Below are 27,423 nucleotides of genomic sequence, written 5' to 3'. Positions count from 1 at the left end.
ACCGGGAAAATGATGCATTTTATAACATAATCTTATTAAACATTTGTCAAAGTTCTTAGAAATATCTATCAAATAAGCCCTCGAACAAGTTGATAGCATTAAAATTTATACACCAAAAATGTTTCAAAATTTTAACTTTTAAATTTTTTTCCAAAAAATGTTATTGTTCTTTTGTAAATAACTCTATATTAACTCCGTTAATTTTTAAGATATGAGGTTCACCTAAACAATAATCAAAATTGATTCCAAGAGTCATTAAAAAACGTCGAACTTAATCTTTTAAACCTCTTACTTTTTAAAAAATAGAAGGTTAAACGGCCCCGGTTACATGGTTCTCGCAGCAAAATTGAAATTTTAAACGTTTCTATCTCGGTTATTTTTTACTCTACGGAAATAGTAAAATGGGTAGAGTATTTGGAACAGAAAAAAATAAAATTTGGTTATATATAATTTTTTACGAATATTGAGTATTTTTGGAGTTATTATCAAAAGAAAATGAAAGGTACGATAATATTAAAAATTCTGATTTTTTTAAATCATACCTTTTTTTCAAAAATATGCATTCTAAACCGGTCAAAATTGTTGAAATCATTAACTATGTTAACCTAAAGAAATTTTTGTGGGGATTACCACAAATTTTAATTTTTGTGGAAATGGCGTATGTTTTATTTTTCACTTTTTCCTAAAAAAATCGAAAGGGTTCTCTTATTTTCATCATAACTTGCTTAAATTTAATGCTATTAACTTCTACTGGAGCTCATTTGATAGGTATTCAAAAGTACTTTGACTAGTGCTTAACAAATAAATTCTATAAAATTCATCGTTTTACCGTTATGTAAGCTTGAATACTTAGATTTGAGTAATCGTCGAAAAAAATATACTTTCAATTACCCATAACTCACTTTGAAATAACATTAGTTTAGTTCTTTAAGTAGGCAGTGTATTAAATTTTTTATTTTCTTTAATTTTGGTAATTATAATTTTTTAACAAAAGCTTATAGTTTTTGAGTAATACGTGAAAAACTGCTTTAAAACATGCATTTTTTTAAGGAAAAATAAAATCTTTGATATTTAATAACTCAAAAAGTATTGATTTATGTTAATAATTTTATATAACAACTTTTGCTTAGAAGTTGGCCCTCTAACGATTTCTGGTTTTATTTTTAATAAAAAAAATTTCACCCCCTATAAGGGGTGGCATCCACCCTCAGGGTAAAAGCGCAAGTTGGAATCATGTCACCTTTGTTCCTTGAAGTATTTTCTAACTACACACCAATGTTCATGAAAATCGATGAAGGTTCAACGAAATCGGAGGTAAAAACCTTCAGTGACTCCACTAATAGAGAAAGTAAGATCTACATTTGACAAAATGCCTAAGCTATTCAAATATCATTATTTATCAATACCCATAAAAATCAGGTTACTTCGATGTTATATTTTTCCTATACTGTTGTACGGAGACCATTCGTGGACTCTCACAGACGCCATCATCTGCAAGAAATTTGAGGCTTTCGAAATGTGGCTTTAGCGTCGAATCCTGAATATATTATATACCTATCACGTTACTAATCAGGGTGTTTTGTTGAGAATACAAAAAGAAAAAGAGCTGTTACCCACAATAAAAACAGCCAAAATCGAATACCTCGGTCACATCATGAGGAACAAAGAGAGATTTGGACTGCTGCAAATAATCCAACAGTGAAAAGTAGAAGGAAAACAAGGACCGGGAGGGGCAAGGGTTTACTGGCTAAAAAATCTAAGTACATGGTTTAACATATATATATAGTGGCTAAACACCCCTTTAGGGGTTACGCCGCTTACGCTCTCTAGATCTATGTTTTGAGGTAGATCAGTCCTCATGTTCGTTATTTAATTTTCTCTGTTATTTTTCTCCACTCTTTCCTGTCTCTGGTTTTCCCTTTCCAATGTCGTATGCCCGCATTGTTGAGATCACTTACTACTTCTTGTAACCATGTAGATCTTGGTCTTCCACGTCTTCTTTTGCCAGCTGGTGTCCATTCCAATATTGAGTATATCGTCGTAGTTGATCCGGATCTCCATATGTGTCCTAGCCATTTTGCTCTTTGCTGTTTTATTTTACATACTATATCCTCCTCAATTTCTTCCAGTAACTCAAGGTTCGTTCTTTGTCTAAATTCATTGTCATTTATTTTTATTGGTCCTAATATTGCTCTTAGTATTTTTCTTTCTTGTATTCTAAGGTTTTCCTCTTGTTTTTTTGTCATGCTAAGAGTTTCGGCTGCATACATCATCGTCGGTCGAATTATTGTTTTGTATACTTTCATTTTTGATTTCTTACTCAATAACTTATTTTTAAGTAATTTTTTATTTGCATGGAAGCTCTTATTTGCTGTAATAATCCTTTCTTTGATTTCGGTTTCTCTTTCTCCATTGTTTGTTATTAATATTCCTAAATATTTAAATTTTTCGACTTCTTCAAAAGTGTATTCTCCTACTCTAACCTTTCTGTTTTCAAAGTTTTTGTCAAATCTCATTATTTTAGTTTTCTCTTGGTTTATTTTTAATCCCATTACTTTTCCTTCTGTTACCATTTCGTTTAACATTCGTTCCATTGTTTTTCTATTTTTTGTTATTAGCACAATATCATCAGCGTATGCTATTATTTGTCCTTCTCTCGTTCGGAGGGTGCCTTTGTTGATCTTCCTGACGACGTATTCTAGGGCAAGATTAAACAGAGTTGCTGATAATGAATCTCCTTGTCTCACCCCTTTATTGATGACAAATTCTTCTGTGTCGCCTACTTGAGTTTTTATACTAACTACAGTTCTACTCATTGTCATTTGTATTAATCTTCTTAATTTATGTTGTATTCCCATTTCTTTCAGAGCTACCATTAGTTTTGATCTATTTATTGTATCAAATGCTTGTCGAAAATCTATAAAAAGCAGTTCAATTTCTATTTTATATCCATGAGCTTTTTCCATAATTTGTTTAACTGTATGTATGGCATCTGTTGTAGACTTTCCCTTAACAAATCCGCATTGATAGTGTCCTATGATATTCGTGGTAGCTTCGGTCAGTCTTCGTTGTATTAAGGCGGACATGATTTTATATGCTGTGTTTAATAGCGTCAGTCCTCTGTAGTTTTTACACATCTGTTGATCTCCTTTTTTATGAATCGTGATAATTTGTCCTTTGTACCATTCTTCCGGCATTTTTTCTTCGTCCCATATGTCTTTTATTAAATTGTATAATCTATCTTTTAATTCTTCACCACCATATTTTATAAGCTCCATATTGATACAGTCCGATCCTGAGGCTTTACCATTACGGCTGCTATTAATAATTTCCCCAACTTCCTCTTTTGTTGGTATTTGTAGCTGGTTTCCTAACATCATTGTCTCTTCTCCTCTGTTTTCATTTAGGTCTTGATCTTGTTGTTCTGTTAATAATTCTTTAAAATAGTTAGTCCAAATTTCTTTATACTCTTCATCGTTTTCTGATACTTTTCCATTTTTATCTTTTATGCTTTTTATCTTTCCTTTAAACGTTTTGTTCTGCTCACTAATTTTCTTATAGAATTCTTTTGTGTTTCTGTTCTTACTCTCTTTTTCTATTTCTTTTATCTTATCATCCAACCACTCACGTCTAATTTTCCTTATTTTTTTCTTACATGCATGCCTTATTATATTGTATTCTTCCCTATAATCCTGTCTATTTGTTCTTATCCACATTTGTCTCATTTCTACCTTCTTTTTTAACATTTTATGGCATTCTTCATTATACCATTCTTGTCTTTTTTTGTTTCTTTTTATCCCTACGTGTACTTCCGCTGTTTCATTTATACATTTTTTTATATTTCTCCATTCTGTTTCTATATCCTTTGTAGGTTTAGATTGTTCCTTCAGTTTTTTGTTCATGTCATCAGCATATTTAATCCTTATGTCTGGAGTATTCAGTTTTTCTACGTGCCATTTATTTTTTGTTGTCGTGTTTTTTAGTGTTCTTTTGACTTTTTGTCTTACTTTTGCAGTCACCATAAAATGGTCTGTGTCTGCATGTGCACCTCTGTAGGACCTCACGTCTGTTACCGATGTTTGCTTCCTTCTTGTAATCAGAATATGGTCTATTTGTGACCATGTTTTTTGGTCTGGGGAAATCCACGTCACTTTATGGTATTTGGGATGTTCGAATTTTGTACTGACGATAATCATATTGGTACTAGATGCTAGATTACATAATCGTTGGCCATTGTCGTTAGTTTTTTCGTGTATTGTGTGCTTACCTGCTACTTGGTTAATGTAGTCTTCCTTACCTATTTGGGCATTAAAATCTCCCATTACCAGTATTGTGTCTTCTCTAGGTAACTTCTCCATTTCTCGTTCGAGTTCCTCATACAATTTGTCTTTTTCCTCCGCAGTAGCACTTTCAGTTGGGGCATATACGTTTATGATTGATATATTAAATGGTTTGGCGTTAATTCTCAGGTAAGCCATACGTTCATTTATTGGTTTAAATTGCATAATGTTATTTTTTATTTTTCCCATAATTATGAAAGCAACTCCATATTGACCTTGTTTTTCATGTCCCGAGTACTGTAGTGTGTAGTTTTTTCTATTTATTTCTCCTTGACCTGCCCATCTGATTTCTTGAATCACTGCAATATCAATTTGGTATCTTTCTAGTTCTGAGACGATATCCTGCATTTTTCCTGGTTCAAGCATTGTTCTGATGTTCCACGTACTTATTTTTAGTTGATCACATTTTTTCGGTTTTTTATTATATTTTTTTGTGTTCGTATGTTTTATTTTATCTAATCTGTTCAGGTCCTTTTTCTTTGCCATTTTCGTGTCCGTTTTTTGTGTTGTATCCAATATTTGTTTTTTTATCAGTTTTTTGGCGTGTCCTGCTTTGCCCTTTCCAGTTCATTCTTCTCTTTGTTCCATTTCCATTCAGTCCCGTCAATAATTAATTTTTGATAACCTACTCTAGTGTTCTTACCGTTTTCTTTTTGAAATTTTGCAATTCTCCGTATTTCTTGTTGTATTTTCATCTCTTCTTGCGTTAGATCGTTATTGATATATATTTCCGGCTTTGAATTCCTTAGTTTGTTTTTGTTCTTCATAATTTTTATTTTTTCATTTTTGTTTTTTAGTTTTACAAGACATGTTTTGTCCCCTATTTTATAAGCTTCTTCTATTTCTACTTTAATACCTAATTCTCTTTCCACGAAATCTGCCATAACCTCATTGACTACATTTGGGTTATTTGTATCCATCGGTAGACCCTGGACAATAACATTGTTAGCTTTTCTCTCTTTCTCGAACTTTTCTACCTTCATTTTCACTATCTTTAGTTCCTGTTTCATTTCATCATTTTCTTTTTGTAGTTGTTGGTTACTTTGTTTGAATTCATTTATTTCTTTTCTTAATTCTCGGAGGTCATTTCTATATTCTCGTTGTTCTTCTTTTATTCCTTTTACCTCCGATGTTAAACTTTGTGTTTGATCTGTTAAATTTTGCATCATTTTTAAAAGCTGATCAATTTTGTTTTCATCTTTCTGTTGTTTGGTTGGTGTTCTGGATAGTTTCTTGCTCTTGTTAAAAATATTGTCTGCATCTATCTCTAGACTTCTCTTTTTACTGTCTTCTGAGGTGTAATCATTATCACTATCCACCATTTTTTATGTATTTGTACTCTATATTAAAGCAAGCGATAAGCTCTAGTTCCCCAGTCGACCCGGCGAAGGCTCTAGAACTTCTCAAGCAATAATTGAGTATGACTTTAAATATATTAAAATTCTTTTTACTTCGAAATCTTGTTTACTTAGTTTATTATTAATTGATTGATTTCCTTTCTTGGATTTTTAAAACTTTTTGGAAAACCGGCAACGTCGCTTTTAATTTGATCAAGACTTGTTCTCTTATCTGTTGTCAAAAGAACTGGAATTTATAAAATGTCGTTTGTTTTGATTAAAATAAAATGTTCTATAAGTTACTTATAGGCCGATTTTTGCCACTATTTTTTGCACTTTAGATAGTTTATGACCTTATACAAATGTTCGCATATAGTTAATATTTTATTTCGCACTATTACCTCAAAAATCGGAATAAACTCTGGTGAAAATGTTTAACACTTTTATTTCGCACAATGCGTTGTTGCCTCATGGTTTAACATAACAACTACAAATCTTTTAAGAGCAGCTTTGTGCAAATTACAGACTGACACGATAGTCGCCAACATGCCAAACGAATAGCCTCTACAAGAAGAAGAAGAAGAAGAATAACAAATGCAGCTTTTTTTATATCCTTTTTAGTTGTCATCTTTAAAATCACTTTACAACTCAGTAACTTAACAACGAAAGATCTATTCCAATTGCGTCCATCAAAACTTACCAATTTCGTTTTATTTACCAATAAATGGTAGTTTACTAATAACTTTAGTTACATAAATATGGTAAACCAATATAAGATTGTACTATTTTTCAGACAAAGACAAACATTATGTTTAAAGATTGTAGAAAATTACCAAAAAAGCAAGTATATCAATTGAATTTTTGTCACATTCCTTATGTTTCATACGTGTCCTTTATAAGACTTAATTATCACTGTCTACATGAAGTAAGTACTGAAAAAGAGAAAATAACTAAAATTTCATACAACCCGTCTGCTACTCCTCTTCATAATTAAGGAATTATCCCTTCGGATTCTCCCTTTGAAGTGCATCGAAGTAAGCTAAGGAGTAAACAGTCGAATAACAGGTGGCTATGGATGAAGTTAAACAATTGAAGTGAACATCAATCAGGGTCTACTGTACACTTAGTCCAAACATAAATAAGAGAACAATCAGAAGACAACTCTCTTACCTCTATAACATCAAATACAATGTTCGGCAATAGTGGTGTTTAGTTACGGGGTAGTTTCGAATGAAAAAATTAGTTTCATTGTTTAATGTGAGTTAATATTGAATATAGAACTGAGGAGACTTTTATTTAATGGCAAAAAAATAGATGTATATTTATACCGGGTGGCCGGACGAAACTGAAACAGATACATTATCAGCAACTACGACAGCATTTTTGAAAAACTCAGCGAAAGGTCAATTTTTGAATATAGTGAGTTACATACCGTCGGCGCGGCGCACAGTGGTCCTTTCTGACGATCTATGGTTGCAAAAAAATTACACCACAATTATTCGGAGAAATAGAAGCGGATTTTGTGCGTGATAAGTAATATGGCAAAAATTATACGGGAATATGTTGAATTAGTTGTGCACATGACTTTCCCCAACGGCCGGAAACTAGAGTGGGGGACGAGGGTAGTTATAAGGGGTCAAAGTCGCGGTTTTTATTATTTTTTTTGTGACGCTCATGATCGAGATAGTGCACCAAAATTTGGGAATAAGTAGGTCATGACGTGTAACTAAGTAAAATTTCCAGGGGTGGAACGCTGCGTGGCCGACAAAGAAATGGGGGTAGGGGTGAATATAAAAAATATAAAGGGTTTTTTTGCGACGTTCGTGACTGAGATAGTGCACCAAAATTTGGTAATAGGTAGACCATGACATAACTAAGTAAAATCCCCAGAGCCGGAAACGAGAGTGGGGGACGAAGGTAGTTATAAGGGGTCAAAATCACGGTTTTTATTATTTTTTTTTGTGACGCTCATGATCGAGAAAGTGCACCAAAATATGGTAATAAGTAGGTCATGATGTAAGTAAGTACAATCTGCAGGGGCGGAACGTTGCGTGCCGACAAAGGGGTGGGGGCAGGAGTGAATATAAAAATTATAAAGGATTTTGGTGACGTTCGTGATCGAGATAGTGAATCAAAATTTGGGAGTAAGTAGATCATGACGTAACTAAGCAAAATCTCCAGGAGCGGAAACCAGAGTTGGGGATGAGGGTAGTTTTAAGGGGTCAAAATCACAGTTTGTATTATTTTTTTGTGACGGATCACAACATTTGCCCGCCAAGCAGCGTTCCGCCCCTGGAGATTTTACTTAGTAATGTCATGATCTACTTATTCAAAAATTTTGGTGCACTATCTCCATCATGAGCGTCACAAAAGAAAAAATAAAAACCGCGACTTTGACCTCTTATAACTACCCTCGCCCCCACTCTGGTTTCCGGCCGTTGAGGAAAGTCGTACACAACTAATTCAATATATCCCCGTATAGTTTTTCCATATTACTTATCACGCACAAAATCCTCTCCCAGCTCTTAGACTAAATATAAGGGACTGAAAATTCGTATACAGGTAAAACATTGTTGTATATGTAAAATACAAGAACCTACAAAAATTAAAAAATATAGAAAGGGCACGTTCAAGCACACAAGAGTAACTTTTTCTGAGAGATAAATAAATAAAGTAACAATAAAAAAATAGTTTAGCAAAAATACCGAACAATCCCAAAAGTTCTACTCTATTAAAATCTTTACAAATTCTTATATTAGTGCTAATCTATCATCATCTTTACAATCAAATATTTTTTGTATCAACAAAGGTACAACTATTGTTTCATAATATTGTAAATATACCTGTTCGATCGACTTCCATTTCAAAAAGATATTAAAATAACAGTTTTAGGTACACTTAAATTCACTTTGAAAGAGCGCGGGCGCTGGTAAATTGCCTGAAACTACTGAGCGTAAGTTCGGTAAAGAAGTACAACTTTCGGTTTCAATTGTTCACTTCGAGGTGGGAGTTGAGTTCTAAGAATGATTTATTTTGTTTACCTGGCTATCTAGGTATTCAATGAGTGTCATTACAACCGATTACTTGAAGATGAATTTTATACCTTTTGCAACCATAGATTATGAAAAAGGATCACCGTGCGGCGTCGTGAAGAACCCGAGATATTGCAGTTTTTCAAGCGCGCTCCGTTCTAAAGTTCATTTTTTAGTTTTCATGAGAGTGAAAGGAATTTCCCCCACCATGTGTCCTCGGCGGCCTTTTTTGGTTCTTTAATTTTAACAAGTTTCCACAATGTTAATTATAAATATATTAAAGCTAATTAAATTTTAAACGAAACACTGAACATTCATTAGAAAGTACCTAAATTTCCACTCCTTAATGTTTATAAACAATTGCTCTGTGAATAAAAAAAGAATTATCTCCAGTGCAATGGGGCATACAATTTTTTGTAAATAAGTGTTTTTTATTATAACTTTTTCAATGGCGTGTTTTGATTTTGGTAAAGGTTAAAACATTTAATGTACTTTAAACATATTTGTTGTTTATTTTAATAATCATAAACAATCGAAAAAAGGCTTACCTTCGGGTTTAATTTGCAATAAATTTGTGTTTATAAACATTATTTAATTTAGAAAATCTCATTTTAAAAAGCAAACTAAGAAAGTCGTCTGTTAAACGTTTTTATGGACAATGCTTAGCTCTTTCACAATATTGAAATGAATGAAAATGGTTGGTTGCTTCTTTTGCTTAAATGTTGATACAAATTTCGATACCCTCGTGATAGTACACCTTTTCTATTGACTTTCCCAAAAATCACTAGTGGTATTCATAGACTAAGTGCCCGGATAGGTAAAATTTGTTAATCATTTTAGGTACCGTAAGAGACTATAACTTAAATAGTAGAACCTAACAGAAGACACATTATTATGAGCACTATGCCCTCACTTTTCAGTGGCACATACGTCGACAGTGGCGCATCAAACTTTCTACTTATGGACGGGATAAATAAATTAAAGTGTACCCCATGTTAAGATAGGCAAAATGTTCTCACACCCAGAATTCAATTTTTTTACATTCATGTGATTAGAAAACAAGACTTAGCGCAATTTTTAGCCACCACGCCTTCTCCCTCACCTCTCCATAAAAAACGTAATTTCTTGTTTTATTTTAGATGAGATGCAATTAATTTAAAAATTTCAAAAAATGTACAAGCATAGTTGAGGCTTTTACAAAATATATCTATTTTTTGTAGACTCTTAGGGGTCTCGGTCTTTTTTTTTGGAGATGGCTGCAGGTCTACCTATATTAATTTTGTGACTTGGTTCTAAGTGGGCCAATGTCAATATTTCACTTTTTTGTACAGCTTTATTTAAAATTTAATATTGACAAAACAAAACGCAAAAAATTGACATTGGCCATTTTAACACTAAGCCACAGTATGTAGCTTTGTGTTAAAATGGCCAATGTCAATATTCTGCGTTTTGTTTTGTCAATATTAAATTTTAAATAAAGCTGTACAAAAAAATTAATTACTGACATTGGCCCTTTTAGAACCAAGCGACAGAATTTATTTTGTGTAGTTCATCAAACATTTTATTTTTAATTTTGTTCAGATTTTTCCCGTAAGTTTTGCTACCTTCAAAACTCCGAAAAACTGTTTTAGGGGATATTTGAAGTAACTGAATCATTTAACATTCAAAATCGGGAGAAACACGTTTAAACTCTCAAGTAACTCTCTATAGAACTGAGAATGCTTAACATTAAGCTCAGTGATCGCAAGTCCAATAAAGATATAAGAAGACGATCAGAAGTAAGAGATGTGATCCAGAAGATTGCCATGTTGAAATGGAACTGTGCAGGTCACAATAATATGGAAATAATGGAAAACAACCGTTGGATGAAGGGAATTGTTGAATGTAGACCAAAAACAAATAAGAGAAGTAGAGAGTAGAGGTAGACCTCAAACCAGATGGACTGATGACTTCAAGCGACTGGCTGGTACGAATGGATACAAAAAATCAACGAACAGAAATGAATGGATTTATATACCTAAGGGAGGCTTACATCCGACAATGGACGTAATAGCTATTGATGATAATGGATTTTAGTAATTACAATTTTCGTTTATGTCTAAACAAATCCAACAAGAAAGCAGCTTCAAAACCAGATCAAAATATCCCTCAAAACAAAATTTGTGGTGAAGAGTAGGTGTTTCCATTACATGCAGGAATAAAAACCAGTTAGTAATTAAGGGTTTTCAATTATTTATTTTTTATTTTTTTTTATTTTTTCCTGTTATACATTTATATCAATGTTGGGCATATGGTGATTGACTATTTGTGTTGAGGTAATATCCGCCTTTGGCACTAAAAATAAATAAAATCAATTAGATTTGTTTAAATCATTATTTTTGTATTTATTTTAAAGTTTACTTCGACATTTAAGAAGAAAAGAGATAATACAACAGTTGAAGAATATTTTAAGAACTTCCACTATATCGCTTTGTGCTTTACTGTCTACATAAGTTACTGTTTTGCTACCTCACTCCAATACTTCTTTGTTTGCTATTACTTTTCCTATAATTTTCAAAGAAAACTTTTCGTTTATAAATTCGCAAAGTCTGTGTGTTATTGCGTTGCCGCTCCTGCAATACTTAGAGCAGATTTATCGATGTATTTTTATGTAGTTTTGACTTCTGAATCCAAATCTGAAAACGGCATTTCGATATATTTAACCGTTCTTCGAGATAATCGACCTCAAAGTCTAAAATGTGACGTCACAATCCTTTTATTTTCTGCCGACACACTAAACGTCAGATGAAATCGTTGCTAGTAAGTAGGCTAGTTTTTTAATCTGAATTTGTTAAGCAAAGCATAGTTTGTTTACATTTGAGTTTGACACTTCATAAATGTCAAACTAAATTTTAAATGAAGTATTAATAAAATATCAATGACATTTGATAGTGAATTTAATTATTATATAAAATAAATAAAAGATGTTCAGAAATACAATTAACTTCAAAAAACAAACTTTAAAAAGGTTTATACGAGTATACGGCCTCCCAACTAATGATAAATGAACTGTTCCATTTGTTATGAAATGAAAATTATTATTATAGTCGGTTCGCTAAACTCAGACACAACTGGCTAGTGATTTTAGTAGGTAATTTTTTTGTTTTAAAATTACTAATTATTTAGTAATTATTAACTATTTAGTAATTTTTTTTGCCAAATTAGCAAAATTACTAACTAAAATCACTAGCCAGTTGTGTCTGAGTTTAGCGAACCGACTATATTTATGAAATGTTGTTTGGTATAAAAAAGTATGGTCTGATATGTGCAATTACATCCTTCTAATGGAAAAAAAATTTGAAGATTTTTCTCAAATTATGGATACCAACAACATTTTCATTTATAACTCTTTTATTTTTAATTTGACGAAGAAAAGTTATTCTTCATCAAAACCTCTTCATGGTCTAAGATTTATGATGCAAGCATCATATATCAAATTTTATTAATTTTATACGAGGTATATAAAAAATATTAATTTCGATCAAGAGTAAAGTACCTTTATAGTTCACACCATTTAAATTAGAATGATATAATTGCACATTAAAACATAATTTTTAATTCTCAACAACTTTTCATAATAGCAATTTTCCATATTATGAATTAAAATACGTAAATAAAAAAAGTTTTCGTTATTATAATGCTCGCATTTTCAGCTTGTTCTATAATTAATTTTAAAATTTGGGTTTTGTAAGAGACCAGGTTTCTAATGAGTACGTTATGTTGGGGAGCTCGCTCAGTAAATTTTTTTTTAATTGTTTTATTGTGTGAAAAGGCATTTAAAAACTTACTGTTTTGCTTACCTACTTACTTTTTTCTATGGTTGACAATAATTTTGGCTTATTTGGGTGAGTTTTTGTACTTTAATATACAAATTCTATGACTATATCTATTATTCCTCCCCAATTTGCATATTTCTTACATATTAGAAATGATGTAGTATTTCAAACGGACGGTTTAATGTTTATAAAAAAACTGAAATGTTTTCTAAAGAGAGTTGTTCTGCTGACTCCATACCATTGTCCAAGGTTCTTTTGTCAGAAAGAAAGTACGTCTACAACTTGTGGTCCTTTTTCTTCGATATTTGGTACTATTATTAATTTTAGGAGTTTGTACGTATTTTCGGGTTTCCTATCCAAACTTTGTAGGACTTCCTTATAACGCACTATGTCCATCCTTGAGCAATATGAGTGATACTTTGAGCATCCCACGGTCCCACCAAATCTTAAAGACTAGCAGTGTTTTACACATGCCGTTAGTAAAACTTACTAACTTTCATGCCATAATGTAAAATGCTTAATATATAGCAGCATAGCACCCGAGTTTGTAGTGGCATGCTTAGATTGCGACTAGACAAAACTGCTTTTATTTTGATAAATCATGCCCTGTCCTCTCCGATTCGAGTTTATTTCACGAACCTATTACCTATTATCAGTGTTGATTAATTTGACAACCTAGGTATTTCTAGGGTTGAACCTGTTTTACTTGTAGGTCATTTTTTTCAATATTTACATAATCTTTTTGTCTTTGAGATGACCAACTACTTTGTTTTCCTACATTCAGGTTAGATCCGAAATCAGAACTTGTGGATGCAAATTTTATATACTTTATGGTCAGACCTTCTTCGCAGTTACAGATTTCATTATATATTATTTTGTTGCTATAAAAGTTGAACAACAGCATATGTGGCATACAACCCTGATGAATACCTCTTCCAATTCTGACTTCTATAGATAATTGGTCATCAACTTTTAGTTGGTAATCTGGTTCCATTATAAGATGTAACTTTAAAGCATGATTATACAGGTCAACAAATACGCTTAATATGGCACTAACATAATCCTAGAGCGTTCAACTAGGATTTTCCGAAACCTCCACAACTAAACTACGATCCATATTTTTATTGGTTTCAACTATTGACGACAGCTGCCTTGTTTTTAAGACAATAAACGATGATCAATTATTTTTAGCTTAATAATAAATACATTTCTACATATTAAAATTCTTACCTTTTGTTGATATTGTATTCTCCCATATTGGATGTTCCTCCATTACATTGATTGTTGTTAAAATCTTTGTAGCAATTACATTGTTTTGCAGCAAATCCTCCACTAATTAAAGACTCCGCATAGTAGTAATATGATCTACTGTGTCTGCACATTCCTACAAATATAATATTAAATAAGTGTCACATATATAAAGCAAAGCTGAAAAGAGTTGATCGGTTTTAGGGTATTTTGAACCAGATTCATTGTTGGATCTGCTTCATACATGACTATAAAGTAAAAAGATTGAAATAAAAAAGTAAAATTTGAGTAACCATCTGGCTTAAGTCCAGTATTAGGGTTTTTAGGCAGCACGAGGGCCCCTTATAGAAGATAACCACCAGTTATGCAGCCGGGACCGACGGCTTTACGTGTCCTCCATAATACAGCGACGCCTCGTAAAATTTTTAGAAATTGAAAATTTCGTTTTCCCTGCCGAGATTTGAACCCGTGCTTCTCGAGTTAGAATGTCTGTAACTTAGCTACTTACTGAGCTACGACAGCCACAGGTTGATGCAGGAAAAAGGCTTCAGTTAAGCATAGCTCGCACGTAAAGAAATGGAAAAATAAATGTATAGAAAATATGGAAGCGAACCACAAACGCGTATTTATGACTTGTTGGTTTTCGTTAGTACGGTAAAACCTGGTTAAAACAGGTAAAGTAGACTTGAGAAGAAACAACTATAGGAGGCATAGTAACCTCCTATACCTTATACAGTGAGCTACAGTAGAGTACTATACTAAATTTACAATCAAGATGCAGTAGAAATAAACAAACCAAGACACGTTAAATGCTACTAGGAGCACTGTTAAATCATAATTTTCAATGTATATATCTGGACCTCGGAGGTAAACTACACTATGTCATTTCAAGCAATTGTGTTTAGCTTATGTTTGCAACAAAGTTTAGAGCACTTAGGATGTTAATAAAAATGAAATAAGTGGATTAAAATCAACAAAACAAAACAACACCATGTCGACATAGTGTAGTTTACCTCCGAGGTCCAGATATGTTATAGTCAAAGCCCGAATTTCAAGCACTCCTAGGTTTGACGAGGCAATCCTCAGGTCTGACTGAGGGTCGTACTCAAAGCCCGAAATAAATTACAGTTTCGGCCTTTGACTAGTCAAACCTAGGAGAGACTACGTTGGTCAGGCAAAGGTTGAAATTTAATTTTATGAAATCCGGGTTTGACTAGTCAAACCGCGATCAGCTATTAACATGTCCTAATTTGTTAGATTAGATTTAATAGAACGTCATTTTTTAATTGTAATGTTTGTTTTTTTTATATTGTCGTAATTAAAATACGTGTTAAAAAATACCTGTAAAAAATTAGTGTTTATACTCGCATGTTGAGGTATTATGGTATTTAGAGTTGCACAATACGTTAGACCTTTTACACTTACATGGTTTTGAAGAGCACTTCTTATTGCAGTGGTATTTTATAAATCCTTGTCCTCCAAATTTAGAATCTTTTGTACTAATTGCTCTTAGAGACAGCTTAACGTCTGGAACATCTTCGAAATTAGGAAAATTCTCTTTGAATTCTCTTATTTGATTTCTTGAAAAAAGGTGTGTTTATATTTCCGTATTTCGTACCAACTCTATATAAACCGTCAATTATTGTTTTATCTTGTATGATACCCAAAATATTTCGAGCATCTCCTTGGCACGCGTTCAAGCATGCGTTGTGCACAGACAGAAAATATTAAAATAAATAAAGGAAATGCGATTGAAGGTCTTCATGCCTAGAGGCTATGAAACAATGAAGTGAAAAAATTTGTTTTCTCCAATTTCGATCTGAAAAACTGTAACAATACCTATTCCCAGCTTTGATACAGTCAAAGAGGATGCTCGAAATATTTTGAGTAGCATACAAGATAAAACAATTGACAGTTTACATAGAGTTGGTGCGAAATACGTAACAATAAACACACTTTTTTCAAGAAATCAAATAAGAGAATGCAAAGAGAAATTTCCTAATTTCGAAGATGTTCCAGAAGTTAAGCTGTCTCTGTCTCTAAGAGGCATTTGTACAAAAGATTCTAAATTTGGAGGACAAGGATTTATAAAATGCTACTGCAATAAAAAATGCTCTTTCAAATTATGTAAGTGTAAAAGGTCTAACGTATTGTGCAACTCGAAATGTCATAATGCCTCAACATGTGAGAATAAATATACCCCCGGACATATATTGTAAATCCCAAATTATGATTTCCAAAATTTATACATTGCAAATTATGATTCAAGAGTGCCCCTGCTCCTAGTAGCATTTAACGTGCCTTGGTTTGTTTATTTCTACTGTATCTTGAATTTAAATTTAGTATAGGCATATAAATATTAAGAAGTGAGTATTACGTCAAAAGTGAAGTATGTATTTCTTACCTACAACATCCAAAGTGCAACCAGGTTGATCTTTTCCGCCATTAGGGTAATAATCTGAGTGTCCAATATCTACATCAAAACCGAGTAAACCTGCGCATGTGTGTATTACTTCGACGTATTGTGCATCGGAGGGGTCCAATCTTGTACTGATATCGTTGTATGAGAAGCATGGTAGAGCAGGGTCCAGACCTGTGTTAAATCGAAATTTATTAAAAACATTTAATATTCTTACATTCTAGATATAAGTATTTAGTCCAGAAAGCCACTGCGCATCCGCTAGGAAAAATATTCAGATTCGGATTTTTTGCACAATCTTACTAAAAAAGGACTCCTCTTAACAAATTTGCATGTTGCCAGGACCAAAACTTAATCAAAAATTTTTTAAACGTTTTTTTTGTTTTTTCCTAAAATTATTTTTTTGCATGGAAAAAAGTTTTTTTAGGTTTTTTGGATCATTCCAAACAGAAAAGGTCTTTGGTGACTTTTCTCTAAAAATGATAGTTCTTGACATATTATATTACTATATATGACTATATTATACGCGATTAAAAATTGAAAAATTGCGAAATCGGCCATTTTTAACCCTCAAAAACTATGTAAAAAACTGAAAATTTGAATGTTGCCAAGGCAGGTAGATATTCTTTAAACATCGATTGATGAAATTCCGAAGAGTTTTTTGCAATAAAATATTCAAAACTCCTTTGTCTTTTAAATGCTATTCAAGCGTGCGCGACACTATTTTCCACCGACATCGACAGTATGGTGCAAATGAAAGAAGTAAATTCGTTATTTTGTAAACCGGCGACTTGAAGGAAAAATCCCGAAACAGGTCGATTTTTATTTTTAAGTAATGATATTGTGGCATATATGGTATACTAGTGACGTCATCCGTCTGGGCGCGATGACGTAATCGATAATTTTTTAAATAACAATATGGATCGTGTAGTAGCTCATTTGAAAGGTTCTTTAATTCTCTATTCAGTAATGTAAACATTTACATAATTATTTATACAGGGTGTTCTTCTACTTCTTTTTTTGTCAAATAATTTAATCTAATAACATTTTTTTGGACACCCTGTATAAATAATTATGTAAATGTTTATATTACTGAATAGATAATTAAAAAACCTTTCAAATGAGCTAGCACGCGACCCCTATTCTCATTTAAAAAAATCATCGATTACGTCATCACGTCCAGATGGATGACGTCACTAGTATACAATATATGCCACAATATCATAACTTAAAAATAAAAATCTACCTGTTTCGGGATTTTTCCTTAAAGCCGCCAGTTTACGAAATAACGAATTTATTCCTTTCATTTACACCATACTGTCGGTGGAAAATAGTGTTGCGCACGCTTGATTAGCAATTAAAAACAAAGGAGTTTTGAATATTGTATTGCAAAAAACTCTTCGGAATTTCATCAATCGATATTTAAAGAATATCTACCTGCCTTGGTAACATTAAAATTTTCAGTTTTTCACATAGTTTTTGAGGGTTAAAAATGGCCGATTTCGCAATTTTTCAATTTTTAATCGCTTATATGTCAAGAACTATCATTTTTAGAGAAAAGTCGCTAAGGACCTTTTCTATTTGGAATGATCCAAAGAACGTAAAAAACTTTTTTCCATGCAAAAAAAATAATTTTAGGAAAAAAAAACGTTTAAAAAATTTTTGACTACCTTTTGGTCCTGGCAACATGCAATTTTGTTAAAAGGAGTCCATTTTGAGAAAGATTATGCAAAAAATCCGAATCAGAATATTTTTCCTAGCGGATGCGCAGTGGCTTTCTGGACTAATTATGACGTTATTTTACGCTCCTAATCGTCTACTATACAGAATTATTTATTATAATTTAAGCAGAATCTTTTCGTACTGGTGATTGATTTGTTTTTGAAGGGGGACCTTGTTAACAGGTACACACCTCGATAATTCTTTTTTATTATAGAAAATGTTGTTTATTTGATATTTATGTAAATAACCCTTCGATGGTTAAGCTAGAATGAGATGTTTATATTGTAAGAATTCTTCCGTAATAATCTTTATTATTCTAGCCTAGCACATTGTAATAATGTGCACCATAAGATGGTGCATTTGAATTAATGTGGTAAGTTGTGTTATAAACTTGTGCGCGATATTTTAAATTGTGAATATAATCGGAATCAGATGTCGGGAAAAGTTAAATTGTAAATAAATAATTATAATGTATATAAATTAGACTTTGTAGTGTTTGCCTTAAATAATAAATTATATTATTTTAAGTGTCTAAAGTGTAAATAAAATAGTACACAGTAAGTCACTCTAGTTTAAATATCATTAGTTTTAAAAAAATAAATACCAATCAATTCAAAATAAATATTAGTGTCTAAAAAGCAAATTAGAAAAGTCAATTCTTGTAACAGTATTCATTGACTCATATATCAATAATCATGAGAACAGACATTGTATCTCATTGTATTACTTACAAAAAAATTTTTGTTACATTTACCGATGACATGGTTATAACGATAAAACAAAAAAGTGTCATTTTGGAACAGGTTCTGGCGTCATTTTCATCTTGGCATATCCGGAAGTAGAAAATAGATAAAAATATTTTCATTAAATAGATCAATTTTCAAAACCGCTTCATTCCAATTTTCATGCTTCAGTTGCCTTTAGTTCTCGAGATATTTCTAATAGGCCGTCTATCTGCCTCATCCTGTATACTTTTTTAGTAAGTAAGATAAAAATACTAACCTACAATGTTACTAATCCGTCCGTTCAGTTCAGCTCCGGCCAATCCAGCGACATGAGCTCCCAAAGAATGGCCAACGATAGAAGCTTTATTCAAATCCAATTTATTGTTGTTGACCAAATTTCTAATGAGTGTTCCTAGTAATTGACCGACCTCTGGAACTGCTTTGTAAGCTACTAAGTAGAGGTTGCTGGCGATTTTGTTCCAATCGATTAGGAAAACGTTTATGTCGTTTTTCTGGAGGACAGCTTTGGATATCTCATCGCAGACTGGCGAGTCGTGACCGTTGTGCCAGCCGTGGACAACAAACATTGTATCCTAAAATTTAACAGCATAAAAATATACCGTTTAATGCTATGAAGATATTATAATTTATAATAAAACTATACAAAATATCTACTATAATTACTATTACAGTGGAACTCCGATAAGTCGGCCTCCGATAACCGGGAAGTCCGGCTAACCCGGACCGATTTTCAACAGACAAACATTTCAACAATAAAAAACTACTATCCGTTGCAAGATAATTCGGATGGAATTCCCCAGATTATTTTGTGCTTGATATCGGTCCAGTCTCTTAATCTGGGGAATTCCATCCGAATTATCTTACAAGGGATAGTATGTAATATAATATTTGAGAGATAATGTGTAGTTTGAACTATACGATAGTAGAAATTCATGGCACACGGCGGCAGAGCAGGGCGATGTTCATTTTCTCGGTTTATCCGAAACAACAGGCACCTGTTGTAGTATTCCTTTATTTATTTCAAACAGTCTTAGATTGTTTAAAAAAGACTAACAGACTATTTAAAAAAATCTTTTTTAAACAAGGGTTTTAGTTTTCACTGTTCATAACATCGTTCCGATTGTGACTGTATTGTGTGTAGTATAGTCTTGTATTGTTGCTTCCGTTTGCTTAGGTTTGTGTTTGCGTGTTCTTAATAATTTAGATGTGTAGGTACTGTGCATACATATTTCATGTTATTTCAATTATAACGGAGTTTATCTTTAAGTATACCGTATTTTATTAATTTTTACCATATTCTCTGGCTAACCCGGATTTTCGATAACCCGGATCGGCCGCGGTCCCGATTAATCCGAGTTATCGAGGTTATACTGTACTAGTAATACAATTATTACTATACGCTTGTTCAATTGAAACGCATCTTTGATCAGGTTAGCCTTGGAAGCAGTTGTAATCACTCAACTGACACTCTGCAATGTTACAGTTTAATCGCATGAGACATGCATTGGATTTAAACATTAGTTGACAGCGATGTCGTCATCGGCAACATAAGAGATGGCAATTTCCGTTCAGGTTTTGAATATTTTTGGACAACAATTACTTGTATAATCGCGTAAATTATTCAGTTATTTAATTAAAAGTATTATTTTTCACTAACTATGTATCCGATGACTACAGTAATTTATATACTATACAATAAACTCTAATAATCGAGAAAAGCGACAAAGTGATAAATAATATACTGTTATTATGGAACGAGCAGATACGTTTTGAATACCTGTAACAACTGTAATCTTTGTTTACATGCACTGAATGTCTTATTTGAATTTAGTGTAGTTATGACTATAGTCGCACACTGACTAGTTCCTATTTTTAATAGTGCAGTCACTGAAGGTTTTCACCTCCGATTTCGTTGAACCTCCATAGATTTTCATGAAAATTTGTGAGTAGTTACGGGATACCTCAAGGAACAAAGGTGACATAATGCCAACTTGCGCTTTTACCCTGGCAGTGGACGCCACCCCTTGTCGGGGGTGAAAATTAGTTCATTAAAAATAATACCATAAATCGATAGAGGGACAAATTATAAGCACAATTTGTTTTAGATTTTATTTTTTCGTAAAAAATGCATGTTTTAAAGCTGTTATTCACGTATAACTAAAAAATTAAAAGCTTTTACAAAAAATTTATTATAACCAAAATTAAAGATAATAAAAAATTGAATAAACTCCTTATTTAAAGAACTACAATAATGTTAATTCAAAGTGAGTTATGGGTAATTGAATGTATATTTTTTTGACGAATACGCAAATCTAGGTATTCAAGCTTAAATAACGGAAAAACGATGCATTTTATAAAATATACCTACTAAAAAATTGTCAAAGTACTTCGAAATATCTAACAAATGGGCTCCAGAAGAAGTTAATAGCATTAAAATTAAGCAAGTTATGATGAAAATAAGAGAACCCTTTCGAATTTTTTTTGGAAAAAGTGAAAAATAAATCATTAAAATTTATAGAAATCCTTACAGTAATTTCTTTATATTAGCATAGGTAATGATTTCTACAACTTTCACCAGTTTAGAATGCATATTTTTGAAAAGAAGATATAATTTTAAAAAATCAGAATTTTTCAAACTATCCAAATTTTCATTTTCTTTTAATAATAACTCCAAAAATACTCAATATAAGAAAAAAATTATATTTAACCAAATTTTATTTTTTTCTGTATCAAATATTTTACCTGTTTTACTATTTCTGCAGGGTACAAAATAACCGAGATACAAACGTTTAAAGCTTAAATTTTGCTGCGGAAACCATGTAACCGGGGCCATTTAACCTTTTTTTTTTTAAAGTAAGGAGTTTAAAAGACTAAGTTTAACGTGGTTTAAAAGCCTTTAGTTTTATCTTTTATTAATTTGTTAGGTAAATCTGACATCTCAAAACTAATGGAGTTATTTAAAAGAAAACAATAACATTTTTTGGAAAAAATCTTAAAAGATAAATTTTGAACAATTTTTGGAGCATAAATTTTAATGCTATCAACTTGTTCGGGGGCTCATTTGATAGATATTTTTAAATACTTTGACAAATGTTTTATAAGTTAATGTTATAAAATGCGTCATTTTCCCATTATTTAAGCTTGCATTCTTAGATTTGGGTAGTCGCCGAAAGAAAGAGACATTCAGTTATCTATAACTCACTTTTAGTTAACATTAAAAGGTTTGTCTGGTAAGAAATTTATTTCATTTTTTATTAGCTTCAATTTTGGTAATAATAACTTTTTTGTAAAAACATAGTTTTTGAGTTATTTATAAAAAATCGGTTAAAAACATGCATTTTCCTCACGAAAAATTAACATTTTTAATCTTTAATAACTCAAAAGTTTTGATTTATTTCAATAACTTTATAAAATAAATTTTGCTTAGAGTTAGTTCCTCTATCGAATTATGGGGTTATTTTTAATAAAATAATTTTCACCCACGAGAAGAAGTGGCATCCACCCCCCAGTGTAAAAGCGCAAGTTGGCACCATGTCACCTTTGTTCCTTGAGATATCCTCTAACCACTCACTAATTTTCATCCAAATCGATGGAAGTTCAACGAAATCAGAGGTAATAGCTCATATCCACCTTCAGTGACTGCACTATAACAATCCGTTTAAAAATAATCAGCGTGCGGTCATTTAATAATTTTAGTGTGCTGAAGGATTACAACCATTGAAAATTCATACGAGAATGCAAGTAGTGGTGGAACTGTCAAGGAATGGTGTCGGAAATTTAAGATTGGAAGACATGATATTTATGAATGAAAGGCCACGACCAGATGCATTGACTAATGCATTAACATACATACATGGATGTGTCCTGAGTGGAAGAATTGATTAGAGAAAATCATCGAATTTCAATAAGCGCAATTTCGGACAATATTGAGAAGGAGAATATTAGAGCATTCAACATATTATACTCCCGATTTACCGTCTTGTGATTTTTACGTCTTTGGGCTACTGAAAAAGGTACTACAATGTATTCGTTTTCAGTCGGAGTAAGAAATATAAAAATGTAACTGAATTCTTCAAGCAATATAAATATGTATATATCGTTTGGTGAAACAATGGTATATTATTGATTTAATGTTGAAAAAATTCCACAAGGTACCGACAGCGTTTCGAAAAGTTAGGTGACTTTATAATATAAAAGTAGAATTAAAATAACTTAATAAAAAACATAAATTGCACGCTTAAATACATAAACCTTGAAATTCATCGTGTTGGTGTTAGAAGACATTAAATAAATTAAAATAAAAATTACATTTGTATGAAATAGACGGTGAGATTACATTATATGTATATAAACTTCACTGCAACAAGATATAATATGGAATACAATCATTGTTTGAAAACGTGAAGTTCATGAAGTGAATTTAGTAGCATTCTCTCTAAGTTTGTTATTATCGTTATCAAATTAATATCCCTTAAGTACTTATTTGCTTCTTCATACAATAAAAAATAAATATCTTTTGTAAATGTTATCAATAGGATGCCTTACTTGAGAGCCTCTGTTTTTTACAGATAAAATAACACTATATTTTAATAGATAGATAAATGAGTGTTAGATAAGTAAGTAATCAAGTGGATTTTATTATTGATGATGTCCGATAAAATACCTTGGTATTGTTAAAATGTCTAAAAGACGAAATAGCTTGAATACAATGAATACTTTGAGTATGTAAATAGAAAGAAGCCCCCACGTGTGTTGAAGAATAAAAACAAAATTTTATTTTATATTTTTATCTATTTTTTATTTGTTATCGTCGAACTATAAATAATTATTAAACGAACATGAACGTCACAGCATTTGCCTTTGATGATCTGATGAAAATCATTGATTAACGAAACAATTAAAGCAACTTAAAAAAGATACTAGGATACTAGAAAAGAAAAGATAGGCATAATGGTCGAAGCGAAGATCAGTGGGATATGAGCATTTTATCAATGAAATTCGATATTTTTAAGACATTCCAGAAGCCGCTACAGATAAAATGTTATAACAACCCATTAATCATCCAGAATTAGGCGACGGATATTAGTACAGTTAAAATAATTAAGACGATAACTGATCGATAATGACTAAGAGTGAAATTTAAAGTTTTTTCTACTTAAATGACAAAAAAGCAAGCTCATTAGCAGAACCCAATTAAAAATTATTTTGAACATCTTTTGTGAAACATTATTTGGTTGAAAAATCTCATTTTTTCGGCAAAAAATATTAATTTGTCTGTACTAAATTACAGTTCTGTTTATCTTAAAAGGGATATGTTACTATCAACATTCACACACTGTTGCCAAATTGAATTTTGTTATTTTGAGTGTAAATTTTCCCACTGATCTCAGAGAGTACAATACCATCAGAGATAAAGTTCCAAACATAGAGATAAAAAGAAGAAGAGGAGTCACGGATGCAGTTGAAAAAAAAATAGCAATGGCTAAATGAGCCGGGCATGTTGCTAGATTGACGGATGATAGATGGACCAGAAAGATTCTGGAATGGCGACCAAGACAGGACACATATCGAAACAGAGGACGATCACCGACTAGATGGAAGGATGATATAAAGCGCATCACCACAAAATGGATGCAATAAGCTCAAGACAGAGGCAGGTGGAAAACTTTACGGAAAGTTTGTGTTCAGCAGTGGACAAATATAGGCTAATTGATGATGATGGTGACAATGGATACAAAAAGAAAACGTATTCTTTCAATAGATAATTCAGCGGATGAAAGGTACAATCTACGTGACGTTATCGAATTCATAAAAATGAGAATTTTCAACTGAAAATGAGAAACATAGAAACCACTGAAATGTTCTGCTAAAAAATATAAAAAAAAGAAAAGTATTAACAATGCGTGCTCTTCACTATGGCCTATACTTCTTAAACGTGCCACCATGCCAATAGGAAGGTGTATGCTCGCAATAAGACTGAGTGACAGGAAAAGAAACAATGGATGATAAGAGGTCCGATCATGAGTTTAAGATGAAGGGACGTGATGAAGGAGACGACAAAAAGTAAGGTAACTGAAAAGTTAGATCAAGCAAAATAAAATGGGAAACAATAAAAGCAAGTTAGTACAATGATATAATCATAACCGGAGAGTACATAAGATGCGGAAAACCTTAAATGATGAATATGCTGACGATGAATGCATTTATTGACAATATAACAGAAATATATTATAATAAGCTCTATATTAAGCAAGAAGTAAAAAACTATCTTACTTTATTTGGTGAAAATCCCAACGCATCGACTTCCGAACTATGGTTAATGTCTATTGGTACTGAACTCTCAGGATGATCTTTGTTTCTAAAATAAACTTTAATATCATCGGAAGATGCATTAAAACTGGCGTCTTTTTTGAAGAATGGGCATGGAATTGATCCTTGAGGATAATATTTCTGTAAATCTTCCTGGTACACTAAAATAAAAAATAACAGACGTCTTTATAGGTCTGGATCCCGCGTATAAAACAAAGTTGATTAATAGCAAGCTGAAAATTTGTTAATAGCTTAAGGGTGTCTAGTCGGACAAACTTTGATATATGGGAACACTGAAACAGGGGAAGTTTTAATTGTGGAACAGGTTAAATATTTGGAACGGTCAGACCACGAAAACGGCACATGTATTTTGTCCGACAGAAGAGACTTAAACTCTCAGAACAGAGATTAAACTCTCATGCAAAAATCAGACTGCTATTTATCACCAAATGGGCGTTTTAATGAGTGAAACATGTAGAATATGTCAAACGACAGGAATTATGACAGGTGATACATAGCAGTCTGATTTTTGCATGAGAGTTTAATCTCTGTTCGGAGAGTTTAAGTCTGTTTTGTCGGACAAAATAAATGTGCCGTTTTCGTGATCTGACCGTTCCAAATTTTTAACCTGTTCCACAATTAAAACTGCCCCTGTTCCAATGTTCCCATATATCAAAGTTTATCCGACTAGACACCCTTAAGCTATTAACAAATTTTCAGCTTTCTATTAATCAACTTTTTTTTCATACGCGGGGTCCAGACCTATTATTTTTTACTGGTTAAACATAAATTATTTTTAAATTAAACCTTGAACCTTTAATACTATACACATCCATTAAAAATATGACTCCAGAATTGTAGGATAATATTTATTCACCGGTCTGAGTTGCAAGTCTTGGAATACCTGACAATGAAAGAGCTGAGGAGGAATAACAATCCTCTAGTGTACATTAAAATTGTTAATTAAAATCTTATCACAGAAATCACCATAGACATATCTGAAGAAAAACAAGGATACAGGACCAATAGATCTACAACCGACGCGACTTTCGTATTACAGCAACCAGTAAACAAGTCCATTGACTTCAACAAACCCATTTTCCTATGCTTTATGTTTCTCACAAAAACTTGACATAATCCCACTGAAAGCGTAATCCAAATGATGAAGTACAGAGACTGCAAGCCACTCCAAATGATGACCGTAACAAGCATAAAAAATATTATAATCAAAATTTAACTAATATAACTATTATAACTGTTAAAGAAGAACACTAATGAAAACATGTGGAATGGAGATAGTCATTATAGAGGACACACTATAGAGTACACTCTAGGATAGGTAAAGTAATAGAGATAAAAGGCAAGAGTGTAACATAATAAAGACTATAAATGATTAAACGCAGGAATGACTGAAATAGTCTGTCTGGTAAATAGAATTGGAGAAGGGAAAATAGTCAAAACAGTACGAGAAAAAAACGTCGAATAATCGAAATGTCGTAATGAAAATTAGATACGAATACAGAAGTACGAAAGACGTCGGTTGCAAACTGGTTAATAAAGGTCATATAGGAAAATATAACTATAACAAAATTTATTTCTTGAATTTTAAAATAATTAGTTTTATAATACCCGGTGTTATTAGAAAAAATAGTTTACTTACCTGGAGTGCTCAGTACTAAGGTAACAACCCCCAGTAAACAAAGAATCACCTTCATTTTCTCTTTGTATGTCACTTTAGCAAGTGAACTATCTGTAAATATAATATAATTATCGGCTCTATTAATTATAAAGAATTTATGGTACAGATGCGGCCATTGAATAGTTTACATCCTTACAATCGTGGCGGACCCAGAGTAGGTTGATTGAAATAAAAAAAAACAATATAAATTAAGGTGTAAACTATTCAGTGACCGCAGTTGTACATAAGCAAACAATGTTTTCAAGCTTATCTATGTTATACTCACCGAATATGTATTTTATTGATTTTTCTTATAGGTATACACGTACGAAGTAAAAAGGATTAATTGGTGCAATAAATAGCATGTTCGATCTTTTATATACTATTTTAGTCAAATCATTAGGATAATATCAATTATCATGTTTATTATCATAATATCTACAGTACTTGAAGTTAAAATGTAAAACAAATTCTTGATTAAAGTTCACACCCTTTAAGTGTCTATTATCATTATTGTCCAGCCTACTGCGTCAAAAGTTGAACATACACTTCTCTTAATTTCTTCCAGTTCTGTCGGTCTTAAGCTTACTCCATGATGCACTGCAATTCTCCGCGAATATTTTGACGTCGTGTGTTCATTGTTATACTTCTTGTTTATCCATTGTTATATCTCTGCTCCTTTTGTCTGCTGGTCTCCACACAGTAATTTTTGCGTCCACCGCCCATTATTCATTCTGACATAGGGATGGCGGTTTTTAACAAAACACCGGTTTTCGG

General features: G+C 32.1%; 1 protein-coding gene across 1 annotated transcript; it reads right to left on the bottom strand.

Moving 5' to 3' along the window:
- Positions 1 to 10,924: 10,924 nt before the first annotated feature.
- Positions 10,925 to 27,180, bottom strand: LOC114325867 (pancreatic triacylglycerol lipase). Its single transcript, XM_028274001.2, has 7 exons — positions 26,933 to 27,180; positions 26,629 to 26,718; positions 24,933 to 25,129; positions 18,916 to 19,231; positions 16,177 to 16,365; positions 13,755 to 13,908; positions 10,925 to 11,043 (listed from the first exon to the last, which is right to left on the bottom strand). Exons 2-7 carry the CDS (start codon positions 26,681 to 26,683, stop codon positions 10,986 to 10,988), a joined length of 969 nt encoding a protein of 322 aa, XP_028129802.2. The 5' UTR covers positions 26,684 to 26,718; positions 26,933 to 27,180; the 3' UTR covers positions 10,925 to 10,985.
- Positions 27,181 to 27,423: the final 243 nt, after the last annotated feature.

The sequence above is a fragment of the Diabrotica virgifera genome, chromosome 3, assembly GCF_917563875.1.
Source record: "Diabrotica virgifera virgifera chromosome 3, PGI_DIABVI_V3a".
In the NCBI taxonomy this organism is placed as follows: Eukaryota; Metazoa; Arthropoda; class Insecta; order Coleoptera; family Chrysomelidae; genus Diabrotica; species Diabrotica virgifera.
The sequence above is the reverse complement of the archived record's forward strand: the minus strand, read 5'-3'. Positions and strand labels throughout refer to the sequence as shown.

Coding starts and splice junctions, on each gene's coding strand:
- LOC114325867 (XM_028274001.2), bottom strand. CDS start 26,683: ATGAAGGTGATTCTTTGTTTACTGGGGGTTGTTACCTTAGTACTGAGC. Junction 16,366..18,915: donor ACGGATTAGTAACATTGTAG/GTTAGTATTTTT, acceptor GATTTAACACAG/GTCTGGACCCTGCTCTACCA. Junction 13,909..16,176: donor TTGCACTTTGGATGTTGTAG/GTAAGAAATACA, acceptor TTATATTTGTAG/GAATGTGCAGACACAGTAGA.